This window comes from Mobula hypostoma, chromosome 22 (assembly GCF_963921235.1).
Source record: "Mobula hypostoma chromosome 22, sMobHyp1.1, whole genome shotgun sequence".
NCBI classification, from domain to species: domain Eukaryota; kingdom Metazoa; phylum Chordata; class Chondrichthyes; order Myliobatiformes; family Myliobatidae; genus Mobula; species Mobula hypostoma.
The window spans coordinates 54,132,198-54,160,078 of NC_086118.1; the positions used below are offsets into that span (position 1 = coordinate 54,132,198).

Sequence of the window (27,881 nt, forward strand, 5' to 3'; positions counted from 1 at the left end):
AATGTTTTCCTCCTATTATCTTCTCTTTCCTTTTTCCCTTTAGTTTATAGCTGGAACCTCAGTCCTTGATCTCACCAACAAAAGAGACAGCCTCACATTATCCACTCTGTTAAGACCCAAACCATCTCCTCCTTAGAAACAGGCCATTTGTTTTGCTACAATTTTATGTACTTCTATCAAATCTTCATATGCTACGTAATTATGTGGTTTTGTTAGTTTTTCAGTCTTGGTCTGTCCTATGTTTCTGTGATATCACACCGGAGGAATATTGTATCATTTCTTAATGCATGCATTACTAAATGACAATAAAAGAGGACTGCGTGTCCTCATAATCTAATCTACCTGTCTATTCCACCAGCCTGTTTCACCCTGCTACACACTATTACTATCTTCTTTACAATTCGCAAGTTTTGTGCCACTCCAGGTCACTAAAATGGATCAAAAAGAAAGCAATGCCCCCAACACCCAACACTAGGGACCCCCACAATTTACCTTCCTTCTGACTGTAGGAATGTTATTTAGTCACCTATATCTGTGATATTAATGAACACAAAATGCTGGAGGAACTCAGCAGGCCAGGCAGCATCAATGGGAAAGAGCAAGCAGTTGACATTTTGTGTTGAAACCCCTCATCAGGCCTGCTGAGTTCCTCCAGCATTTTGTATGTGTTGCTTTGGATTTCCAGCATCTGCAGATTTTCTTGTGGCCATGATATTAATACCCTCATACCATTTGTTTCAACTTCTTTGATGCGCCTAGAACTTGACACTTTATCACAGTCTTCTGGAAGTTCATGTTTACCACATTAACTATGTTATCATCATAATATGGCAAATGTTACTCCCTGAAATCTTTATCAAATTGATTAAACACAGTTTGTTGTTAACAAATCCCCATCGGTCTGCTTTAATTATTCAGCAATACTCAGGTCCCAGATCAATATTTCTGAAAGCTTTTGCACAGCCAGGTTTAAAAGGACTGGCCTGTATTACTCTGTTTCTTTGAACAACAGGAAGATTTTTGCTATTCTTCAGTCCTTTGGCACTTGCCCTGTACATAAAGAGCAAAGAGCAACTCATAATCAGTATTCTGTAGTCTTCATTTTGTAATTCCCTTAAAATCATAGGATGTATGCCATGTATACCAGGTGACTTGCCTATTATAAATTGCTAACTTTTCTAATACCTCTTCTGTCAATTTTAAATGTATCCAGTGTCTCAACTATCTCTTCTTTCACCATTATTTTCAAAACACCCCCTTCCCCTGTTTAGGACAGATACAAAGTATTCACTTAGTGCTTTAACTGTATCCTTAGTATCTATGTGTAAGTTGCCTCTTTTGTCTCCAATGTGCACCATTAGTCCACAAATTCCCCTTTTACTACTATTGGCTGTTATTATTTTCTATACGTTCTCTTTGGTAATTTTCAATACCCCAGATCTTTTTGTTGTTTTTTTTTAATGGTAATTACCAGCCTACATTTGACATAAACAGCTTTTGTTTTGTTGTCCTCTGTATCTCATAGATAGTTCTGTATTTGATATTCCTTTGTCTCTGATGAGTGTGGTAAACCATGTATATGTTGTAACTGGGTTAACTGTCTGGACACGCCCCTCTGCTGTCTGCCCCTGTGGCTCCTCCCACAGATTCCTGTATAAAGGTGATTTCACCTTGCCCCTCCCCCTCAGTCCGGGGGCAGACACTCACCGTGGAGGTCGTATTGTACAGCGAATAAAAGCCTTTCAGTATTTTACCCAACTTCAGTCTTTTGGAGTTATTGAAGGTGCTTCAATGAGAGGTGGTTCAACTGTACCCAAACTATCTCCTCTTTAAAAACAGCCCATTTGTCATGTTACAGTTTTGTCTGTTCAGCTTCTAGTTTCAGTTTACCTGGGCCAGATTGGAGAAGTAGGCCTTCCTCCAATTAATTATATTTATTTTGGATTCCACCTCCTTTCCTGTAGCTAACCAAAAGTTTATATTATGATCATTATCTCCTAAATATTCTGCTACTGAAACCTGGTACACTTGACCACTTCTTTTTCCAGAAAGGGATTTCCTTCCAAGTTCAGATAGAGGGTTTCTAAGGAACCTCTATTTTTGGGACAACACTCTTTCTTTGCACAATTAGAGATTCCCAGCATGTCCAGAAACTAGTTTATTATCACAAATACTTTACAAGAGCCAGATAGGCAAGGGTCGCTCTCTCCTCTCCTAGTTTCACAATAATCTGATTAGCGATCAGGTTTACTATTGTACACACAGCTACCTTTTAACATCTTTACAGTGACAAATTTTGGAGGAGGGAAAACCACGAGAAACACAACCAATGAAGACATTGAGGTTTTGTCCAGTACATTAATCAACTTGCTGATCCAAGCCTGTAGTTGTTCTGGGTTTTGAACATCCTCAAGCCACTAAATGATGTCGCTAAAATTCATCTTCTGAATTGTTGTACAAATATACACGGTCAATTCCACTGCACACACGTCTGGGTTAATTTCTTTAATGGGAGAGCGGCTAAAATGAAGGAAATGTTGGTGCAAGTTATTGGCGGAATAAGGCACCCGTCAGCCAGCCACAACGGATTTCATCCTTCGGCCATGCCCTGGGCTGTGCGCAGATCCCAGTGTTTGACAGGTGAACAACAAGAACAAAAATTCACTGGCAGTAGCGGTTTAATCAGACCTTCCCGTCATTTAAAGGTTAAAACTGAGTATTTCTGCTTGCAGTTAAACAGTCATTGACCTTGGTATTCCAGTTGAATGAGATGTAAGAGTGAACATTAATGCTTAAAGTGTTAATTCCGTGTTAACAGTTGAGTTTCTCACCAATTACATAGAGGCGGGTGCATCTCATGTTCTCAGTGTTCCCTGTATGGGAATTTTAGATAGATAACAAGGACTTCATCCGCTGCCCATTCCGCACAGTTCAGTTAATCTTTGTCCTCGTATCCTTTCCATTTTTCACCATGGCTAATCTATGACCCGTTGACAGAGAGAGAGGCCAGGCTGGTGGGACACCCTGCTCCTGGTCTCTAGACCTTTCTGCTGGTCTGTACTTTCAACAGGACAGGGAAAGTGAAATGAGTCAGAGTGGTGGGGGTATGGGGTATAAACCTGGTGCCTCAGACTGGTGTTGTTCGCCTGTTCATCGTGTTCATGCCAAATCCCTCCTTGGCCTCCTTTTGGAAGCAGTTGTGTACCTGGAGGAAACTCTCCTCTTGTTCCGGGAGGTAGGTGGCTCCAACTGGCGGCTTGCTGGCTTCCCTTGAAAGAGTGTACATGGAGATCTCGCTCAGTGGCACCACGGTACTCACCATCTTCATGTTGCCGGCAGCACAGATTTCCCGAGCTGGAGACGGTTCCTCTGACCGGGAGCCAGACCTGGATCGCCTCCTCTGTCTGTATCTGTAGTTGGACATCCTGGAATAGGGCGAGGAGGAAGTCTTCAGATACTCGCGGTGTGATCTGCTCCTTGCAACCTTATTCTTGTCAATGTAGATGCTCACAGCTAAGACGCCTGCCATTTCTGCTACGATGAAGGACAAAGCCCCGAAATAGAAAGACCACCCGTAGGAATACAGGTTCTTCTTGTCATCGTCATCCTTATCCCATGGGTTGCCGGTGTTGCTTGATATGTACACAATGATCCCAATTATGTTACTCAGTCCTAGAGCAAAAGGGACAACCCATCAGTCACAGAAATGCACAGAGCCAATCTGCTTACTAAGCTAAATAGGCAGAGTCAGTCTGCCTACTAACTAACTAAAGGGACAACCCATCAGTCAAAGAGATGCACAGAGCCAGTCTGCCTACTAAGTAGAATACAAAAGCACTTCAGATGCTGGAAATCTGAAATAACAGAAAATGCTGAAAACACTTACAGTAGCATCTGTAGGAAGTTGATGAAAGTTTTCAGACCTGAAATGATAAATGTGTTTCTCTTTCTATGAGTGCTCCCTGCCTGGCTATGTACAATATTTCCAGCATTTTCTGCTTTTCATTCCAACTTGAGAATTTCCAGTAATTTTATTCCAATGCTGCTCCCTCTGGCCATGAATAGTGGGCAGTAAGAACTAACATGGCTATTGTGGACCATACTGGATTTGGACTCCATATATTATATGAAGATGTTGCTCTGTCAGTTCTTGAGTTCTCTTTGCAAAAAATAAACTGTGAGAAGGACACAGCAGCCCAAACAGCATCTGTAGAGGCTGAAGGTAGCTGAGATTTCAGGTCAAGATGCTATCAGTCATCTTTTTGCCTCCACCGATGCTGCCTAATTTGCTAGGTTCTTCCAAAAGTTCATTTTTTACAACAGGATCTCTTTGTGTCTCCATTTTTCTGTATTGCTCCAACGGGTGCAAACACTTGTATCTCTTTGAGTTCCGTTTGTTGGGCTGGTGAAAATCACGTTTGAGTAAACTCTCCTTCGTCAACAGATTTTACTGTCAATAAACTTTCCAGAGTCCCAATGGCTACATACACCATACCAGCCTCATTAAGAAAAACATAATCACTAAATTTTCACCAGTATTAAGTGACGTTATGTTTGTGCGGAGCAAAAACTACAATGGGGTAGTGTGGTTAAACTGTTTTACTGAATCACATCAGTTCACACTGTGCAGCTTACAATGTGGGAGCACAAACCCAGACCACAGAGATGAAATCATGCACACTCGAGCACCTGAGCCCAAAAGAGAGAGTGCCTCCTGTGCACAGGAGGGCCAATTGATTCATCGATCACCACATTCTTGTAATTGACCTGATATGGTACAGGTGAATCATCTGTGCATAATTTCTGGCTTTTAAAAAAAAAAATCCATCACTAAATATTTGAGAATACATCTGTGAGGTACTGAGTATGATAAAGGCTGTACTCCTCATGTGCTTAACCAATGTGATTTATGAATGTCAAGTGTGTTTGGTTTTAGAGTAGGATATTATGTGAATAATCTGAGAGCTGATGAATAGTTTGTGAGAGAGAAAGGGAGACAGAGTACAAATCTGGAATAAGTATGTGTGTTACAGTCAACTTTATACTTGTGAATAATTATGAATCAGCAACATTATCTGTTGGTCAGCAAAGTGAGTATTTGGTGTGTTTGGGGATAGTGAGTGTGTCCGAAATAGTATTGTGTAGAGAAGTGAGTGAATCAACAGTGAGTGCATCGAGGGACCAGGAACGAATCAGAGTGTTGAGTAGTTACCATGTGTGAGGGTGAGGCGTAGTATGTGTGCGAATGACTGTGGAAGCAGGGGGAATGCGTTTGTGGATATGGGGGGTGGATATGAGGAGCAAATGTACTTGGGTAAGGACTGGGTTTATGAGAAAGAATTGAGCATTTGTGAGAGGGACGCTGTGTGAGAGGAGAGAATGAGTGTATGTTATTGTGCAACTAGAAAGGTAAAGAAGTGAAATGAAGGTCGGTACTCACCTGCTGCTACAAATAAGATGCCAGCACTAAGGATAATGTTGGTCTTGCTGTTGTACAATTTGCCAACTCCAACACACAGCCCCGCCAAGAGCAGGAGTATGGCACTCAGGATGGGAAATAGGCTGGAAGCACGGACAATGCCTAGACAAAAAAACAATAACTTGCCTTATCATTGTTCAGATTGATTATTTAGTTAGATCTACGAAACATAGTGATGAATTGGTAAACTTATGTATACAAGGGCAAAGTAAATAAATGTGCCTAAGACTATCTTTGCGAACGTGGAGTTGATAGTGAGTTTGTACAATCTGGCGGGAGCAAAGGGTGTTGGGAATGGTGAGGATGTCACGGGAGGAGTGAGAGGCAGGTGGCAGAGAAGGAGTGCTGGGGTGGGGAGTAGTGCAGGTGCAGGCACACCCAGCCCTGAGACACCATGCAAGGTCATTTGATTCCAAACAGTCGGTTTATTGATCATTACAGAATGTTTCTCTTGTGCTTCCCACTCCCTCCCCTCTCCCTTCCCCTTTTCCCAACTATGATTCCCCTCTCTCTGCCCCCTTTCCCACTCTCAGTCCACAATAGAGACCCATATCAGAATCAGATTTATCATCACCACAGATGTCATGAATTTTGTTTATTTTTACCACAGTACAATACATAAAATTACTACAGTATTTTACAAAAGTCTTGGGCATCCTAGCTATATACATGGAACAAAACTAAAGTATCTCTATTTGAAATTCTACAGCCCTAACTTTAACAGACTTAAGAGCATGTGGTAACATATCAAAATCAATAGGAAGAATTCGGGTTAGATCATCAGTCCCTGCCAAGTAAATTTAAGAAGTTGGGTCTGATTGACTTTGAGATTCCTGAATTCAGAAGGAAGTAGTTGTTTGTAAATTATCCGAGGCCCCACCTCATCCCTATCCTGTATCCTTACTAGACAATAAACTTGCATGGCTGTTGGTTATGGACACCATTTCTCTGTTTAGGATTACATGGCAAGCATGATCTACATGAGGTGTCAGAATGAGGTATACCTATGGAAGCACCTTTCAAGCAGAACGAGAAAATTGGGAAGGAAAAAGATTATTTTGTTTCTGTAGTCAAGGTCACACTGTCTTAAACTCAGGTAGGGGTAATTGGATTACAGTGTGCAGCCTGTTACCATTTAAAGTTATTTATGCCATTGTTGCAGAAGTCTTAAGAAATAAGAAAAGCAAACACAGGTTCTGTCAGAGTTAATTTGAACGATGGACTGGTGAATGAACACAGTGGAGACCGTTTCCTGGACTGAAGAGGGGTCTCAGTCTGAAATGTTGACTGCTTATTCTTTTCCATAGATGCTGCCTGGCCTGCTGAGTTCCTCCAGCATTTTGTGTGTGTTGCACTGGAGACCATTTGCTATCAAATTGGTGGATCTGCCCAGATAATCCACTTCCTTCCTCTTGTGTCAATTGCTTTCCTCATTTTTGTATCTAATTCTCATTTGAATGCTGCTACTTAAACTTCCATCATAGATGTATGTGAATCAGTGCTAATCACTATCAGAGGACTGGGTGAATGTGTAATTATTCAGTTAACAAAGCACATTTTAAAATATTCTAGATTTAAAAAATAATAACTGCATCTCTCCACGTATGGAACATTAAACTCTTTAATTACTTACGTAATAGATATTCTGAACCCTCCTGGTCATAATCATCATCTTCAGGGAAATAATTGATTCTGAAGCAATTTCCTTTTTGAAAACCTGGAACAATGGAAAACAGAAAGTAACCAGTATTTGAATCTTGATCATCTTATCAAAATAAGCTGCCTGATACCTGCTAGGTAGAGAAACATTCATTACCGGGTTTAGAATTATGGCTAATGGTTGTTAAAACATTGTTGTACATATGTTTAAGCAACACACACAAAATGCTGGAGGAACTCAGCAGGCCAGGCAGCATCTATGAAAAACAGTAAGCAGTCGATGTTTCAAGCCAAGACCCTTCTTCAGAACTGGAGAAAAAAAAGATGAGAAGTCAGAGTAAGAAGGTGGTGGGAAGGGAGGAAGAAATACAAAGTAGTAGGTGATAGGTGAAAATAGGAGGGGTGAAATAAAGAACTGGGAAGTTCGTGGTGAAAGAGATAAAGGGCTGGAGAAGGGTGAATCTGATAGGAGAGGACAGAAGGCCATGGATGAGAGGGAAGGGAAGGGAGCACCAGAAGGAGGTGATGGGCGGGTAAGGATATGAGGTGAGAGAGGAAAATGGGAATAGTGGGGCGGAGGGCAGTACCAGAGGTTTGAGAAATTGATGTTTGTGCCATCAGATTGAAGGCTACCCAGACAGAATACAAGGTATTGTTCCGACAACCTGAACGTAGCCTCATCGCGACAATAGTGGAGGCCATGGACTGGTATGTCAGAATGGGAATGGGAAGTGGAATTAAAATGGATAGCCAATGGGAGATCCTGCTTTTTCTGGTGGATGGAATATAGGTGCTCAGATACAATCGATGACCCTAACAGACTCACGGGTGAAGTGTTGGCTCAGCTGGAAGGACTGTTTGGGGTCTCTGAATGGTATCTCACCGATATACAGGAGGCTTATCTGCTGTGTCTGGTGTTCCTGGTATGGCCTCCTGTATATCAGAGAGATCTGATGTAGATTGAGAGAACACTTCGCCAAGCACCTACATTCCATCTGCCAGAAAAAGCAGGATCTCCCAGTGGTCACCCATTTAACTTGGCATTTAACACCATCGTTCCCATAATCCTGATTGATAAGTTACAGAACCCAGGCCTCTGTACCTCCCTTGACCTCCTAAATGGAAGATCACGATCTGTGCAGATTGGTGATAATATCTCATCCTCCTTGACGATTAATATTGGCACACAGTCATGGGTATAGAGAAAGATGCAATCTCCATGGCTCTTCATGCGGCTTTAGACCACCTGGACAATGCAAACACCTATGTCAGGATGCTATTCATTGACTATAGCTGAGCATTTAATACCATCCTTCCCACAATCCTGATTGAGAAGTTACACAACCTGGGCCTCTGTACCTCCCTCTGCAATTGGATCCTCAACTTCCTAACTTGAAGACCACAATCTGTGCCGATTGGTGATAACATATCTTCCTCGCTAATGATCAACACTGGTGCACCTTGAGTGTGTGCTTAGCCCACGGCTCTACTCTCTCTATACCCATGACTGTGTGGCTAGGCATAGCTCAAATACCATCTATAAATTTGCTGATGATACAACCATTGTTGGTAGAATCTCAGATGGATATGAGAGGACGTACAGGAGTGAGATATACCAACTAGCTGAGTGGTGTCACAGCAAGAACCTTGCACTAACATCAGTAAGATGAAAGAACTGATTGTGGACTTCAGGAAAGGTAAGACAAGGAAACACAAACCAATCCTTATTGAGGAATCAGAAGAGGAGAGAGTGAGCAATTTCAAGTTCCTTGGTGTCAAGATCTCTGAGGATCTAACCTGGTCCCAAAATATTGATGAGAGGAGAGGAGAAGATGGCGACGCGACGCAGCATGCGTGGCCACTCCAGTGATGATATCTGTTATTTGTCAAGTAGGGTGCCGTGCACAATTCTGATTTGATGGAGGCAGACATGAGAGCACGGAGGAACATCTGGTGAAACTTCTGAAATGCCTGTTTCGCTGCCGCTGCTACTGTGTAATCTGAAATCTCCGGAGGGGAAGGCCCCGAGTCCTCGGCTTTACTTGTTGCTTGGCGGCCAGGGCGGGATCAAAGCGCTCGGCAGAGACGGTGCTTGGTGTTGGAGGGCTGGTCGGAGACTTGAAGTTTTCGGACAGACTCAGAGTCGGCTGTGGTCAGGTGCTTCCAGGATGCTGCATTGGCAAGTTTGCGGTGCTGGAGGCTCATGGCAGGGAGAGTTTCTCCCTTTTACTACCATCTGCGTGAGATGCTAGGGCTATCGGGACTTTGAGACTTTTTTTTACTGTGCCCATGGTCTGCTCTTTTCAAATTACAGTATTGCTTTGCACTGTTGTAACTATATTATAATTATGTGGTTTTTGTCAGTTCTAGTCTTGGTCTGTCCTGTGTTTTCTGTGATATCATACTGGAGGAACATTGTATCATTTTTAATGCATGCATTTCTAAATGACAATAAACGAGGACTGAGTGTCCTCGTAATCTAAAGAAGGCAAGACAGCGGCTATATTTCATTAGGAATTTGAAGAGATTTGATTTGTCAACTAAACTTTAGTTACTAAAGCACTGAAACTTCTATAGTTGGTACTGTGGAGAGCATTCTGACAGGCTGCATTACTGTCTTGTACTGGGGGGGGGTGAGTGGACTGAAGGAAGCTACAGAAAATTGTAAATTTAGCTCCATCTTGGGTACTAGCCTCCATAGTACACAAGACATCTTCAAGGAGCGGTACCTCAGAAAGGTGGCATCCATTAAGGACTCCCATCACCCGGGATGTGCCCCTTTCTCATTGTTTCTGTCTGGAAGGAGGTACAGAAGTCTGAAGGCACCCACTCAGCAATTCAGGAACAGCTTCTTCCGCTCTGCCATATGATTCCTAAATGGACATTGAACCAATGAACACTATCTCACTTCTTTCATACATTATTCCTGTTTTTGCACTATTTTAATCTATTCGACATACATATATGCTTACTGTAATTGATTTACTTATTTTTTCTTTCTATATTATCATGTATTGCATTGAACTGCTGCTGCTAAGTTAACTAATTTCACAACACATGCTGGTGATAATAAACCTGATTCTGATTCTGACAAGAAAGAGGTTCCTGAATAGGATTTGTATAGAAAGGTAAATCTGTTTCAGCTTACATTAAGACTAAAAGAGGCTCATTTAAGATAGCAGTAAACTAATTTAGAAGAGATAGCAAGATATTTTCCTATGCCCAAAGGTGTTCAGAGTATGAGATGAACTTTCAAGAAAATTATTTGGATGAAGGACCTATTATTTACCAGCATCAAATGAAGGGGATTATGGTGTGAGAGTTTAAAATGCTGGGGTCACAGAGGTCTGCCTGAAATTAACAGTAAGATCTGATTATATATATATTTTTTATACTCCTCTTTCCACCCAGCAGGGGGACCAGGTAGTTGACTGCTGAATGGAATGGTATATAATTAGGAGTGCATTATATGCCTGAAAGTGGGGTATAACTTCTAGGATATGGCATTTCAATGTACAGTCACTGACCTTTTCTGTTCATGTTAGTTCATTGAATTTCTTGAAATACAGCATCTAGCTCCCTAGTGATTAACTCTAGGGTTAAATTTTTTACCCACTGTCTTCTGAGCATGTGTCTAGGAGAGTCCTGCATCCAGCTGCCATGTACATATAAAATCATATTCGTACAGAGATACAACATGGGTATAGGCCCCTTGGCCCTCTGAATCCATGCTGACCATCAGCTACTCCTTGACACTAATCCTATATTCCTTTTTAAATATATTTTCCCATAGTCTTATTAACTATGCCCAGATTTTATCACTCATGTACACAGTGGGACAATTTCAAATAGCCAATTCACATTAGAAAAGGCAAATCTTTGGGATGTGGGAGGAAATTGAAACACCCAAAAGAAACTTGTGTTGTCCCAGGGAGAATGTAAAAACTTCACACTGAAGCTGAGGACTGAACCCAGGTCTTTGGCACTGTGGGTATTAACTCTACCAGCTGTGCCCGTGTCTCATCCAATACAGTACACCTCTCCCATTTTCTGCTTCCTCCACTAAGATCTCCTGCGAAAATGTAACATCGGAAAACCTTGGATTCAAGATTATTGTTATGCCGTTCTTCAGTACATGAGTGTAAATGAGAACAAAATGATTGTTACTCCAGATATGATGCAATAGTAAAAAATTAGCAAAAAGAACACAAGAAAAACAATAAATATAAATATAAAAGCAATCCTTTAAAACACAATGTGCAAATAACTGTGAGTGAGACCATATATACTGTACATAAGGTTAGTTCATGCACAAAGACTTATTGAATGTACTTAAGGTGACACTGACAGGAAATGATTATGTTAATAAGTGACCCTTGGCAAGAGGAACTCTTCTAGGTAGCACCCGGACACATGAAAACGCAGTGGGACAGTGACTGTGTCAGTGTAGGTATGACATATGGAGTGTAAGCATAAAGGGAAGTGCATTGGGGGGGGGGGGGGAATGAAGTGTGCTGAAAAAGATTGGTTAAGACAAATGTAGGTCCCCTACAGACAGGAACAGGTGAATTGATTATGGGGAACAAGGACATGGCAGACCAATTGAATAACTACTTTGGTTCTGTCTTTACTAAGGAGGACGTTAATAATCTTCTGGAAATAGTAGGGGAAAGAAGGTCTAGTGAGATGGAGGAACTGAGGGAAATACATGTTAGTAGGGAAGTGGTGTTAGGTAAATTGAAGGGATTAAAGGCAGATAAATCCCGAGGGCCAGATGGTCTGCATCCCAGAGTGCTTAAGGAAGTAGCCCAAGAAATAGTGGATGCACTAGCGATAATTTTTCAAAACTCTTTAGATTCTGGACTAGTTCCTGAGGATTAGAGGGTGGCTAATGTAACCCCGCTTTTTAAAAAAGGAGAGAGAGAGAAACTGGGGAATTATAGACCGGTTAGCCTAACATCGGTGGTGGGGAAAATGCTAGAGTCAGTAATCAAAGATGTGACAACAGCACATTTGGAAAGCGGTGAAATCATTGGACAAAGTCAGCATGGATTTGTGAAAGGAAAATTATGTCTGACGAATCTCATAGAATTTTTTGAGGATGTAACTAGTAGAGTGGATAGGGGAGAAGCAGTGGATGTGGTATATTTGGACTTTCAAAAGGCTTTTGACAAGGTCCCACACAGGAGATTAGTGTGCAAACTTAAAGCACACAGTATTGGGGGTAAGGTATTGATGTGGATAGAGAATTGGTTGGCAGACAGGAAGCAAAGAGTGGGAATAAACGGGACCTTTTCAGAATGGCAGGCAGTGACTAGTGGGGTACTGCAAGGCTCAGTGCTGGGACCCCAGTTGTTTACAATATATATTAATGACTTAGATGAGGGAATTAAATGCAGCATCTCCAAGTTTGCGGATGACACGAGGCTGGGCGGCAGTGTTAGCTGTGAGGAGGATGCTAAGAGGATGCAGGGTGACTTGGATAGGTTAGGTGAGTGGGTAAATTCATGGCAGGTGCAATTTAATGTGGATAAATGTGAGGTTATCCACTTTGGTGGCAAAAACAGGAAAACAGATTATTATCTGAATGGTGGCCGATTAGGAAAAGGAGAGGTGCAACGAGTCCTGGGTGTCATTGTACACCAGTCATTGAAAGTGGGCATGTAGGATACAGCAGGCGGTGAAAAAGGCGAATGGTATGCTGGCATTCATAGCAAGAGGATTTGAGTACAGGGGCAGGGAGGTACTACTGCAGTTGTACAAGGCCTTGGTGAGACCACACCTGGAGTATTGTGTGCAGTTTTGGTCCCCTGAGGAAAGACATTCTTGCCATAGAGGGAGTACAAAGAACATTCAGCAGATTGATTCTTGGGATGGCAGGACTTTCATATGATGAAAGACTGGATCGACTAGGCTTATACTCGTTGGAATTTAGAAGATTGAGGGGGGATCTTATTGAAACGTATAAAATGCTAAAGGGATTGGACAGGCTAGATGCAGGAAGATTGTTCCCGATGTTGGGGAAGTCCAGAATGAATGGTCACAGTTTGAGGATAAAGGGGAAGCCTTTTAGGACCAAGATTAGGAAAAACTTCTTCACACAGAGAGTGGTGAATCTGTGGAATTCTCTGCCACAGGAAACAGTTGAGGCCAGTTCATTGGCTATATTTAAGAGGGAGTTAGATATGGCCCTTGTGGCTAAAGGGATCAGGGGGTATGGAGGGAAGGCTGGTACAGGGTTCCGAGTTGGATGATCAGCCATGATCATACTGAATGGCGGTGCAGGCTCGAAGGGCCAAATGGCCTACTCCTGCACCTATTTTCTATGTTTCTATCTTTCTATGTGCTGTGGGGCTGATATGTATGCGGTGGTGGGAGGAGCGGTAGATTAATAGGTGGAGACCCTTGTCTTACATTGGTAAGTGTGGTGACACAGGTAGTTAAGAGGAAGGTTAAGTGGGAGTGATTACAAAACAGACATCTTGGAATTGTAGATTTAGTAGGTTGAGGAGTCATGCTGTGAGTCAATCACAGCGGACAATATGCTTGGTGCAAAAAAAAGCAGTGCCTATGTGGCTTTTGCTTCCCTTCTACATTCCTGAATCCTATCAGTTAGTCAGTTTAAGTTTGTATCTTCAGAGTAGTAGATCTACTGTATATGTCAAAGGAAAATGACATGTTGGATACATAACTTTTTTTATTATAAGTGTACTTACAGGAAGGATTTTATTGAAGAAAATAATTTCAGGAATATTCGACACTTTACCAACAGTTTGAAATTTTCACATATCAAAAATATTGACCACATAAATAAACTCTAAGTATCTGTTATCAGACTTGGATCCAAACAGGGCTTCCCAACTGTTTTATTCAATGGACCCCTACTGTTAACCAAGGGGTCCATGGTCTCCAGGTTGAGAACCCCTGGATCCAAATCTTCATCTGTTCAGTAACTTCCCTCTTTTATCCCACTCATTGTCTAAAGACCTTCGTTAGAGTTTGAGAGAGTTAAGTATTTAACTGAAAACTAAATTAATACTATTCTACTTAATTAAAATCAATAAGCAACCTGAACAATGAAAGCATTTGCTAAAGTCATTACACTGAACAGATAATTGAGTTTAAAGCTCCTTGTACCAGAAATAACAGAAAATGCTGCAAATACTCAATGATGTAGGCAGGATCTGTGGAGAAAGAAAAATGGAGTTTGCTTGATTTAGATTGATGACCTGTCTCAAGGACTATTTTGGATTTCCTCCTGCAGTGTTTTTTTGTTTCGCTTTAGCATTTATAGTGCCAGGTGTAGATGTTGTGTTTGAGCATTCAAGAGCTGCTGTGGGATGCAGTTGTTAATCCAAATGATCTCGTTAAAATGTTACTGTAAATAACTGAGGATGGATTATGTGAAATTTTCAGTATCACAGTGTGAGAGTGCTGAAATCTCTAGAGTGCATCTCTTTTTTCTGCCTGAGATATTAAACCAAGACCCTCGCTGACTTCTCAGGTACTTGTATATGATTTCTTATTTCCTTTTGAAGAAAATTGAAGTTGTCCTTGATCTTGTGGGGTCATACTTTTGTCTCTTAATCAGTACTAGTGAAACAAATTAGCTGGACATTGGAACATTGAAGTATTTTGGAGCCTGCGAGGGGGTTGCCACCCTTCCTGTGTTGCAACAGTGATTACATTTCCAGAGTATAACGATGACCAGAAAGCTCTTTGGACAACCTGAGGCTAAAAAGTGCGATAGACACCGTTATACAAAACATAAGGCGGCAATAGGAGTGAATTTGTGGGGGCACAGTAGTTTAGAGTGTTTTTGAAGAATATTAATTTAATGAGCTAGTAATCAGAAGTAGGTTATTTTAAACCAACCAGGAAAGAAATAGGAAGACCGATAGGTAAAAGCTGTTGTCAGGATACATTTAAAGATAAAGATTAGCTTTATTTGTCACATGTACATTGAAACATATAGTGAAATGTTTCATTTTGTGTCAATGACCAACAGTCCGAGGATGTGCTGGGGACAGTCACAAGTGTCACCATGCTTCCGGCACAAACATAGCATGCCCACAACTTACTAACCCTAACCCGTACATCTTTGGAATGTGGAAGGAAACAGGAACACCCAGAGGAAACCCACATGGTTATAGGAAGAACGTAAGACAGTGGCAGAATTGAACCTGGGTTGCTGGCACTGTGAAAGCATTTTTATTCTATTTCATAAGCTCATTGCAAATGGAAGGCAAGTTTGTAGTCTGAAACTCCAGTGCAGTACATTGGGGATGTTGCACTGTCTGAGGTGCTATCTGTCGTAATAAATGTTAAACTAAGAAAGAAAATCTGTCTGTTCTCTCAAAAGGATGTTTGAGGTCCTTTCCTCAAAGGAGAAGAAGGGGAGGCTCCCTGCTGAATAACTATCCCTCAACCAACCAGCATTAAAGAAGAAAATTCTGCAAATATCTATCAGGCAAATGTGGCACCAATGGAGTGGGATGTCATGGAGTTGCATCAGAACCAATGATGAACGGTCACAGGTGCACTCTGATCTGCTGAATACTTTCACACTTCCAGCATCTGAGTTTGTTTTTGGAAGTGTATTTATCTAGGAATTTACCTCTTGCTTTGGGTAGGAGCTTGCTGTGCAAAACTTGTTCTTTGCCCATTCCGTGTGATTTGTGGTTATAATGTTGTTCACTTAGCTTGAACAAGTTTCAAGCCACAGGCAGTTGTGGACTGAATGGCCTAATTCTGCTCCTATGGTCTTATGGAGTCATTTCAAAACATCAAAACTGCTGTGGAAATGTGGGATCTGTGATTTTATTTTATAAATGAATAAGTACAGCTATATGGAGCATAAATGGAGAATTTAGCAGGGAAACAATCCTGGCATGGAATGGGGGCTTATCCTGCCACAGAGGAAGAGGGACTGGAAGCTGGGGCAAAGTTATAATGTCATTTTACAGCAGAGAGTTATCTGGCCGAGCTGCTCTGTCTCTTCCTTGGGACAGAAGTGGATGGAAGTTGTGTATTTCTCTGTGTACAATCGAAATAATTTACCGTTACAGAGAGAAAATGTTGTATTTCAGCATGGTGCATTTCAGGAGCAATTGAAGAGACTGAGAATAAACTGCTCCAGGCATTGTCCTAATTCTGAATGGGGTCAAGCAATGCATCTTCATAAAAGTGTTCTATAGTGAACGCAGCAAACAGAAGCATAGTCGGCCCCCTGCTGTAATAAAAGCGAAGAGTTATTACAGTTTGTAACAGGAGAATCCAGGAAGTTCAGGACAACACACACAAAAAATGCTGGTGGAACGCAGCAGGCCAGGCAGCACCTATAGGAAGAGGTACAGTCGATCCTAGGTACAGGAGATCCGAAATCTCCCCCTCCCCCTCCTACTTTCAAATCTCTTACTATTTCTTCTTTCAGTTAGTCCTGACAAAGGGTCTCAGCCCGAAACGTCAGCTGTACCTCTTCCTATAGATGCTGCCTGGCCTGCTGCATTCCACCGGCATTTTTTGTGTGTGTTGCTTGAATTTCCAGCATCTGCAGATTTCCTCGTGTCTGCGAGTTTAGGACAAGTTGATTTTACATTCAGTCCCAGCAACAACATCAGACCCAGCTCAGTGCCAGGAGTCAAGGCAGTGTATTAACTGGCTTTGATGTCCCTGTCTCTTTGCATGGGGTGACTGCAGCCATGAGTAGCTTGTTTAAATGCCAGCATTTCAAATATTTTGTTGTGGATTATTTGAACTCTGGATTCTCTCTGTCTCTCTCTCACAAATGTCCACCCCCACCACCAACGTGCACAAAGACCCATCGTGAAATGTGTGTGGCCTATTCTCACGTCCATCGTTTTCTCTGCTTGTGAACCATTTTTTTCTGAGGATAATCCTGAACTTTATTCAGTGAACTCATCAATGGTTGAAGGCTATTTCACTTAGGTCAAATAAAGCACAGAGTCAGAATCAGGTTCAATATCACTAGCATATGTCATGAAATTTGTTGTTTTGTGATAGCAATACACATATTTATAAAAATATAAATCACAATTAGAAATGTTTATAAAAATTAAGTAGTGCAAAAAGAAAGCAAAAAATAGCAAACAATAGTGAGGTTGTGTTCATGGGTTCATTGTCCATTCACAAACCTGATGGTGGAAGGGTTGAAGCTGTTCCTGAAATGTTGAGTGTGTGTCTTCAGGCTCCTGTACTACCACCTTGATGGTAGCAATGAGAAGAGGGCATGTCCTAGGTGATGGGGATCCTTAATGACGGATTCCATCTTTTTGAGGCGCTGTCTTTTGAAGATGTCCTGGCTGCTGGGGAGGCTAGTGCCCATGATGCAGCTGGCTGAGTTTACAACTTTCTGCAGCTTTTCCCAATCCTGTACATTTGCCCCTCCATACCAGATGGTGAAGCAACCAGTTAGAACGCTTTTAATGGTACATCTGTAGAAATCCCACCCTTGGCCATCGCAATAGAGCCCAATTACCAAAACTGTTCATTTATACAATCATGGAATCATGGTGTTTCTTAATTTTTAATTACTTTCACTTCCCCACCCCCATCAATTTTCTTTCTCTATCGATCCAATTTTCGTACTAATGTTACAATTCAACCTGTTCCGACCAACCTGTTAGAGTTTGCATTCCATTGTAACTGGCAATTGTAGAAAAAATGTTTCCTTCTTTTCATTCATGTTTCATGACATGGGTGATGTTGGTGAACCCATCAGCCATCCCATGTTGCTGCTGAGAAGTTGGTGGTGGGTGATATTTGTAAACCACAGTAGTCCTAGTGAAACTACTATCACAATACTATTAAGGGATTTACAGCAGGTGGGTACAGCAGTAATGAAAGACTGGCAAAGTATCTCCAAGTCAAGATGATGCATGACTAGAAGGGCAACATACAGGTGGTGGTATTGCCTGCACCTGCTGTCTTGGGGGTAGGGATTGTAAATTTAGAATGTGTTTTTTGCAATTGTGAATAGGCTACTACTACTAATCTGCAAATTGAACTGAACTAAACTGAACAATCCTAGACTTTCAAAGTCTCTGAGGTTTGATGTTTAATATTCTGAGTGTTATTCACTCATTTTTTGCCATTTTTGCAATTTGTTCTTTTCTGTGCGTTGGGTGTTTGATGTTTTTTTTGAATGGGTCCCATGGCGTTCCTTTGTTTCTCATCTGTCCGTGGGAAGATGAAACTCAGGGTTGTGTGCTGCACATTCACTTTGATAATAAATGCACTTTTAATCTCTGAATACATGCACTTATGCCTATGATGATAAACTTGACTTTGACTTTGAATCTTTTTAGTGATTGCTGTGCACTTTAAGGTGACACAAAGCCCATCCTTTGCCAGTGGTAGAGGAAATCAAAGTTTAGGTGGATGGGGTCAAACTGGCTACTTTTGAGAGTGTTGTACATCCTGTGTTCATAAAGCTGCACTCTCACTATAGCATACCCAACTTCTTATCTGCCCTTGTAATCACTATATTTATGTGGCTGGTTCAGGATGTTGACGATGGGAGACTTTGAGGTGATAATATCATGAGGTATTAGTTAAGCTCTTCTTGTTAGAAATGATGATTGCCTAGCACTTCTGTGGTGCAAATCTTAACAACTGATTATAGTCCATGCCTGAATTGGCACTGATCTTACTGCACTTGCTCAGCACTTTTGAATGGAATTGATCATTGTGAAATCATCAGCAAACATCACCATCTCAGACCTTTTGACTGAAGGAACATCATAAATGAAGCAGCTGAACATGTTTGGAAACTTAAGACCCTGTCTTAAGGAACCACGGCCATCTTCCTCACATGGCCCTAGTTCTTTAAGCCAATAACTTTAGTCCTTTGTCTTTGAGATATGTAGTCTTCAGTCAACATAGAAACTTTTATGTTATTTACTAAATCATTCCTGATTTTAAATGCCTTGGTCAATGCAAATTAACTTCTTTTTTCTTGGTCTAACAGGCAAATCTCTTGCAGTCTCTTCACTAGTTATCATACCTCAAATCCAGTGAATGAATGGACTCTCTCAGAAGCTTTGACATTCTTCCTAAAGTGAGGTACTGACAACTGTACACATTTCTCTAACTAAGTCCTATGAATTATCTTTTTTGTATGAAGGTTTAGTATACCTTCCTTGCTTTTCTAGTCAGTTCTGCCTCTAATTAAATTAAGGATTACATTTTTATGGCTTTCTCTTAAGTACCACTGTCTCCAGATCTTTCTGTTCCAGATGCCCAGGTCTGTCTGTTCTTGCATCTATTTACCCGATTCTGCCTCCCCTAAATCTTCCTATCAAAATGTATCACTTTCTGTCCTGTCCAGGTAGATCCATTGTTTCTGCTTGTTCCTGCCCCACTGAACTTGTATCTACTTACCTCGACTCAGTTTTATCTGCCCTGGCTCAGTCCCGTCTGCAAATGCTGGAAATCCAAGCAACACACACAAAATGCTGGAGGAACTCAGCAGGCCTGGCAGCAACTATGGAAAAGAGTACAGTCGACATTTTAGGCTGAGATCTTTTCCATAGATGCTGTCTGGCCTGCCCAGCTCCCCCAGTATTTTGTGTGTGTTGTTCAGTCCCTTCCTACCTACATCCAATGCACTCCACATGCTCTCGATCTTTTCAATGATTAAGTTCCCTGACCCCAATCAGATTCTTACTATGGATATCCAGTCCCTATACACTGACATCCTCCCATCAGGAAGGCCTCAAAGCTCTCCATTTCTCTCTGGACAGCAGACCCAACCTGTTCTCCTCACCACCACTCTCCTCCATCTGGCGGAACTGGTCCTCACTCGCAGTAATTTCTCCTTCAGCTCCTCCCATTTCCTTCAAACAAAAGGTGTAGCCATGGGTACTCGCATGGGTCCCAGTTATGCCTGCCTTTTTGTCGGTTACGTGGAAGAGTCTATATTACAAGTCTACACTGGTATCACTTGCAAACTTTTCTTCTGCTACATCGACAACTGAACCAGTGCTGCTTCCTGCACCCTTGCGGAGTTTGTTGACTTCATCAATTTTGCCTCCAACTTCCACCCTGCTCTCAGATTTACCTGGTCCATTTCTGACATCTCTCTCCCCTCTTCAATCTCTCTGTCTTTATCTCTGGAGACAGCTTAACTACTGATGTCTTTCATAAACCCATTGATTCTCACAGCTGCCTGGATTTTACCTCTTCCCAACCAGTTACTTCTATAAATGCCATTCCCTTTTCTCAATTCTTCCGTCTCTGCTGCATCTGCTCTCAGGATGAGCCTTTTCATTCCAAAACAAAGGAGATGTCCTCTTTCTTCAAAGAAAGGAACTTCCCTTCCTCCACCATCAATGCTGCCCTTACCTGCACCCCTTTCATTTCGCGCATGTCTGCCCTCACCCCATCCTCCTGCCACCCCACCAGGGATAGGGTTCCTTTTGTCCCTACCTACTACCCCACCAGCCTCCACGCCCAGCACATAATTCTCCGTACCTTCTCCCATCTTCAACGGGATCCCACCACCAGGCGCACCTGTCCCTCCCTTCCACTTTCTGCTTTCCACAGTGTTCGTTCCCTACATGACTCCTTTGTCCATTCATCCCTCCCCACTGACCTCCCTCCTGGCACTTATCCTTGCAAGCGGAACAAGTGCTATAGCTTCCTCTACACGACCTCCCTCACTACCATTCAGGGCTCCAAACAATCCTTCCAGATGAGGTGACACTTCACCTGAGAGTTTGTTGGGGTCACCTACTGTATCAGGTGCTCCCGGTGTGGCCTCCTGTATTTCGATGAAACCCCTTCACCGAGCACCTACGATGCTACTGCCAGAAAAAGCAGGATCTCTCAGTGGCCACCCATTTTAATTCTACTTCCCATTCTCGTTCTGACATGTCAGTCCATGGCCTCCTCTGCAGCCACGATGAGGCCACACTCAGGATGGAGGAGCAACACCTTGTATTCCGTCTGGGTAGCTTCCAACCTGATGGCATGAACATTGATTTTTTGAACTTCTGGTAATGCCCCCTGTCTCACCTTATCTCCTTACCTGCCCATTACCTTCCTCTGGTGCTCCTCCCCTTCTCTCTCTTCTCCTGTAGAAACCTGTCCTCTCCTATCAGATTCCCCTTCTCCAGCTGTTTCACCAATCAACTTCTCTGCCCTTTATTTCACCCCTCCCGCTCTACCTGTTTCACCTATCACCCACTACCTTCCTCCCCTCCCCCACCTTCTTGCTCTGACTCCTCATCTTTTTTCTCCAGTCCTGACAAAGGGTCTCAATCTGAAACATCGACTGTTTACTCTTTTCCATAGATGCTGCCTGGCCTGCTGCATTTCCTCTAGCATTTTGTGTGTGTTGCTCTTTCCACATCTCTAAGTTAAAATTTGCCTGTCATGTTCTTCCTATTCTATCACTCTGCCTGCTGTATTTTGTTGCTTATGGTTTACTCAGTTAGGTGACATTGTTGAATTTGGGAATGCTGCCCTCTATCACCCAGTTTAGATTAATATACGCTCAGTGGCCACTTTATTAGGTATAGCTATACCACTGCTCATTAATGCAAATATCTAATCAGCCAATCATGTGGCAGTAACTCAATACATAAAACCATGCAGCAATGATCAAAAGGTTGAGTTGTTGTTCAGACAAAATGTCAGAATGGGGAACAAATATGATCTAAATCACTTTGACCAGGGAATGATTTTTGGTGTCAGATTAGGTGGTTTGAGTATCTCAGAAACTGCTGATCTCCTGAGATTTTCACGCACAACAGTCTCTAGAGTTTACAAAGAATGGTGAGCAAAACAAAAAATGTTTAGAGTCCCAGTTCTGTGGGTGTAAACGGCTTGTTAATGAGAAGGTCAGAGGAGAATGGCCGGACAGGTTCAAGCTGACAAGAAGGTGACAGTAACTCAAATAACCACACATTACAACAGTGGTGTGCAGAAAAGTATCTCTGAATACACAACATCTTGAATCTTGAAGTGGATGGGCTACAGTAGCGGAAAACCACACCGGGTTCTACTCCTGTGGCTACTTTGTTGGGTACACTCCTGCAGTTAATCAAGTGGCCACTGAGTGTATATTAAAACCAAAACTGGTCCTACTGCTGCTAACTTTGGGGGCACTGCTATGCATCTGGGGTTCTTAAAAAAAATCAACCTCTCTTGTGCTTGCTGATTTTTGAGCCTCAACCTATTTTCTACTTGCTTTGTCTCTGTAACCCAGGGTTATTAATGTTCTCAACAATGGTATTAATTACCTTGTGTAAATTCAAATATTCAACAACTCTCATCAACACTTTTGTTTGTTTGATTTATCATCTCCAAGTATTCCTGACAAATTCCTTCATTATCATTGAGTCAAAATCCTGTAACACTGTAACAATCTTTATTATGGGAGCAGCTTCTCCAGAAAGACTGCTAAAGTATGGCCTAAACTATCTTTTAAGAGCAATTAGGAGTTGCTAATGGCACCTCATCCGCCAAACTGAATTAATGATAGAAAATTAAAAAAAATAACTCTTTCCACTTGTGTTGCTGATGAATCAATACCACAACGTTTATCCTTCAAATATAACTGGCAATATTCTAGAGTCACAGACAATTTAAACTCCAGCCCAGGTAGACTGGAAAGGCAAGGTGTTGGGACCAGAGGCAACTGTTGGTCCAAATTTTGCTAGCTCTCCTGCGGTGTTCATGCCTCCCTCCACAACGCTGAGGCTGTGAGACTGCCCGGGCTGCTGTGTCTTGTGTCTGCGAGCTTCAGTGATTTGTCTCACTAATATGATGAACTGAGACAGAGACTTGGGCCTTTTCTGGACTGTTCCCAGGATTCAGGTCTAAGGACTCAATTTGGTTCTGAATGCTATTGCTCACTTCTGTTGTCTTGCATGATTTGTGTTGTTTTTCCCTCTTTCTCTGCGGTATTGGTCTTTTTTTTAATGGGTTCTTTCAGGTTTCTTAATTTGTGGCTGTCTGTAAGCAGACAAATCTCAAGGTTGTATAATTTATACATTTTTTGATAATAAATGTACTTTGAATCTTTTAATCATAGAGCAGCACATCCTGGATACAGGATGATAAAGATTTGATGTTGGTTGTAGCATCTGCAGAAGACATAGTAACAGTTTAACAGGAACTGAGCTCCACATTGCCTCTGTGTTTATAATTTAGGGTTAATGAATCTTATAGAGGGCAATCATGTGGCCCTTTGTACTGAAGGAGCAGCCCAATTGGTATCAAAATCCAGTTCTGCAATTGTATCTTTTTCAAGTATTTATCTAATTTCCTTTTGAAGGTTATTATTGGTTCTGCTTCCACTGCCTTGTCAACTTTATGCATTCCAGTTCACAACAACTCTCTGCTTTAAAAACATTCTTCTCATCTCCCCTTCGGCTCTGTTTGCTATATTAATATGCAGCAGATCCGTTGTGTGGATATCTAACTTTGATTCATACTTAGCAGCAATGACAGATCACAGAAATAAATTTATCTACTGAAAACAGAATTGGAGTGTGAACACTAGGGATTAAAAAAATCCTTCCTGATGTAAACCTCATTTTCTGCAGAATTAGATGTGAAAATTATGCTGTTTATTAATACATTGGAAATGGGTTTCTAGTAAATCCCTGTTAATCCCAGTAAGGGAAAATTACAGGACAACAGTCCATTCCTTAGCTCGTGTTGGCATGTATCATGGGATCTATTGCACAGGAACAGGCCTTTCAGCTGACCTTGTCCATGATGGCCATCAAGAACTTGTACTGTTTCCATTTATCAGCCCACTTCGTCTATAGCCTTACATGCCTTGCATTGTGAGAATACTTGCCTCCAACCCTGAGGCGGTGCATTCCTGGTTCCAACCACACTTTGGGTGAAAAGGGTTTTCTTCAGATCCTCTTTACTCCTCACTCCAAAGCAATGCCTTCTACCTTTACCCATCTGGCAGTGGCAGAACACTTCCTACTATCTCCCCAATTCAGAATTTGGCACACTTCTGGCTCAACTTCTTCTCTTTCTCCCCATCCAGTCATAACTGAATTATTATGTCCTAGAAACAATTATTGTGACGTTTTTCTGCCCTATCTCCAGTGAAATCATAACCTTTTTGTTGCGTGGTGATTAGAAATGTGCAGAGTTCTCCAGCTGTAGCCTACCCAATGTTACTTGGAGATGTAACATATGCTGCCCGTTGTTCTGTTTTCTACCCTGGGAAGTATCCCATAAGCCTTCAGTATAGATGCTGCAAATATCTGGAGTCCACTCCTGATGTATTTGTCAACACAATTAAAAAAAGGGTGTACAGTACCGGTTACAGCTTTATCATTGTGCCTAAATTCCAGGTTGGGAACGGGGAAATTTACCTGAGTTGCCATTTGACCTCGCTATCTCGAGTTCCTGTTGACATGTATAAAATGTGATTCCATCACACCCCTGCCTTCCCTTCCACTCACTGTATAGTATTATTCACACAGCCAGTACTTTCTTCGAAGAACCTTTGCCACCGCATCCAGACTAAATTGGCCCTGAACTGACTTTCAGGTTTCTAACACATAGAAGTGGCTTGGCCCAAAATGTTGACTGTACTTTTTTCCACTGATGTTGCCAGGTCTGCTGAGTTCCTCCAACCATTTGTGTGTGTTACTTGGATTTCCAGCATCTGCATATTTTTCTCTTATTTTAGAAGGGTGAAGATGGAGAGAGAGATGCTTACTACACGATGCCAAGAAAATGCCTGTTGGTATTTTTGCGTCTGCCTGACCGTCTAACTTTGAGTGTTCTAGTAAACAATATAAAAGCAAATCATTGCTCCTTCTTTAGAAGTCTCATGCCAGAAATGTGAACTCCCAAGAGATTAAAATCGCAAAATGAATGAATTTTTTTTTGTATCACGTCGCACAAACCAACCTCCTGGTTTCTAACCACGGTGGAATTCAGCAGAATAGCCCAACAGATAAGACCTCCAAGATCTTTAATTCTACAGTCGGAGCAAACGATGTTGGGGAAACAGTTCAGATTGTGAAGAGGGTGAGAAAGGCAGGAAATTCTATGGTGGAAACCTGCACGAAGGTCTTTCGAAGGTTTGCTGGCTGTCTCCTTCAGCCGTGTCTGCTTCAATGTATTAAGTTTTATTTTACATTATTTTCGTTGACTTGTCCGAAAGATGAGTAATAACAAGTGCGACACAGTAAGGGAAACTAGTTCAGTCAGAATGGCTCGATTGTGAAGTCGCTATCAGGAGATAAATGTTTGATGTAAAACTGGATAAAAATAGGGAAGCAAAGAACAGAGTGAAGTGCCGAAAGGTCCAAGTGAAGAAGGTAGGGAGAGACATCTGGGGCATAATCTGGTAATGTCCATTTGGACTGTAAATTCTGCACTCTTTATAACTAGTATTTTGGTACCAGTACCACGGGGAGCAGTGTTTTATACTCCGTTTAAGAACATGCAAGACAAGAGCAGATGGAGGCTATTGACCCTTTTCGGGTCTGCACTGCCGTTCAATGAGTGAAAGGACGCGCCTAACCGCGCCTTTAGTGATCACAATGTCCATCTCAGCCTTGAGGAAACCTCAACAACTGAACACCGGGCCATCTGAAGAAGATGATTTCAAAGATTAACAGCCTTCCGAGAGGGGAAAAAAAACCAAATCACTCCTTACTGGCCAAGCCCTTTTCTGAGATACTGATTCCGGTTCAGGCTCCAAATATCAGAACCTGCCACGCAATCAAATAATAATTTTATATCTATTAGAGTTTACGTTCTTCTAAACTCTGGGGCATGTCCGTACTCTCTGTTCAATCTCCTCGTAGGATCATCTAGCCCCAAGAATTTTCTGATCCCAGGAATCAGTCTCGTGAATCATCACTGTAATCTCCCCCCCCCCAAAAAAAAAGAAACGGGGTTATGTTTATTTCGGCAGGAAGACCGAAACTACTTAAGGTTTGGTCTCTCCAAAATCCAATCTGATTGTGACAAGATGACCATTTGTTATATAAAAATAATACCTCTTTCCGTGGAGCTTATGTAAACTGATTTCATAACAAGCATCAAAACCGAGCATTCAGGAACAGTTGATGTGACTCTCGGCAGAGATATTAACACTGGAGGGAGATACCACCGTGGAGTACACGTGTGCTCCTGTGTACTATCTGAATTCGGCTGCGGATGAGATGCAGTGAAGCCGAGAAACAGAAATGGTATTTTGGAAAGCGTTAACCCACGGGTTGAGATAATCGCCCCCGATAACCGAATAAACTCGGGAGGCAAAACGGAAGGATACTGGAAGCCATGAACATTCCCCAGCCCCACCACTAAACCCAGCTCCTCTTGAAAGCTCCAGAGGCTCTAATTCTCCAACTCAAAGGGGCTGCGATTGTCACAGATCCCCAGACTGAAAATAGAACTCAAACTAAACCTAACCTTTGAGTCTCTCGGTGAGATTAAACTTGGAAGAGGAATCGTCTGCTTCCTCGGTTTGTTTGCTAACACAGTATACCTTCCAACAATATACACGCTGTTTATTTTAAACCGTGCCGTCTTCCACCGCTGCTAGAGCAGGCAGGTGTGTGAAATCCACGCTTGCTTAAACCCAGAATCCCATTTAAAGGGTTTAATGCTTAAACCCTTACATCGCCAAGCCCCGACCCCGGCGTTGTCTTGACCAGTTTGCAGGCGGTGTACATTTAACGAGGGAACGTTACCTTCCACACAACAGACTCTCCAGAGACCCGAGTGGATCATGGCCCCTTTCTCCTTTTTCACTTGGTTCTCCTCGGTGGTACTGTTCGTGCTGTTGCAGATATAAGCCCGTGAGTGCAGCCAGTAGTCGGTGCCGATGGCGATGCTCATCAGGCTGAAAGCTGCGAAAGCGCCCATCATGGTGAAGAGCATCTGTACTCCGGGGTCGCACCAGCCCATGGTGCATCATAATCCGGCCAGCGAGCGGAGAGAGGGGAAGGTTGCGCCTGGGACCAGCGCTGCCTACGGCAGGAGCGAGCTTTCACGGGGAACATGCTGCTTTTCCCCAACTTCCATCTGCCTGGCTCTTGCTTTTCCTCCCTCCAGCGGGGCCAGCTTCCACCTCCAGGAAGATAAAACCACTGTTTGCAACTGAGCAGGGCAACTTCACAATTCAATCCGCCGAAGCTTTGTTCAGGATGGCTTACAGCCTCCCCTCGTTTGCTCTTCTCCTCCCGCGCTGCTGGGAGAATCGAAACAAGGGCGAACCGACGAAGAGAGAAAGGGACTTGAATGAAAATTGAAGAGAGGCAGCGTTAGCCACTTCCTCCTGATTCACTCGTCACTGGATTCTGGTACGTGACCCGGTTCCGCCTGTATGCTCGAACTGAAAATCTCATCGAAATGCTCAGCGCCTGACGGAGCTACACATCCAGGAGGCAGGCTGTCCGGTTACTGAGCGAGAGTCTGTTGGGTATTCGGGGAGTTGTCTAGATGTGCCTGACATTTCCGAATCTCACGCGGTGTCTAATTATCCCGTGCCTGGTGCAATGAAAACAGTATTTTCACAACGAAGTGAGCATCGCGGGGAGTGAAGTGTGTTAAACACTGAGAACATTGTCACTGCGATGGGAAGATTCGGTTGGCTTTTGGTGGCACTTCTGTTCACGTTGAGTTTGCTTTTGTTTGATTGGATCAGGAAAAGGCACAAAGACCAATGAGGAAAGAGGAGTTGCGCGGGATTAATTGGATATCTTTACAAGAGCCGACACAGACA

The 27,881-nt window shown here is 42.4% G+C and overlaps 1 protein-coding gene across 1 annotated transcript; it reads right to left on the reverse strand.

Annotated features, from left to right (window-relative positions):
- Positions 1–952: 952 nt before the first annotated feature.
- cacng4b (calcium channel, voltage-dependent, gamma subunit 4b) lies at positions 953–27,707 on the reverse strand. The gene is made up of 4 exons (XM_063030623.1): positions 26,848–27,707; positions 7,113–7,196; positions 5,441–5,581; positions 953–3,672 (listed from the first exon to the last, which is right to left on the reverse strand). The coding sequence occupies exons 1-4, from the start codon at positions 27,062–27,064 to the stop codon at positions 3,128–3,130; spliced, it is 987 nt and encodes a 328-aa protein (XP_062886693.1). The 5' UTR covers positions 27,065–27,707; the 3' UTR covers positions 953–3,127.
- Positions 27,708–27,881: the final 174 nt, after the last annotated feature.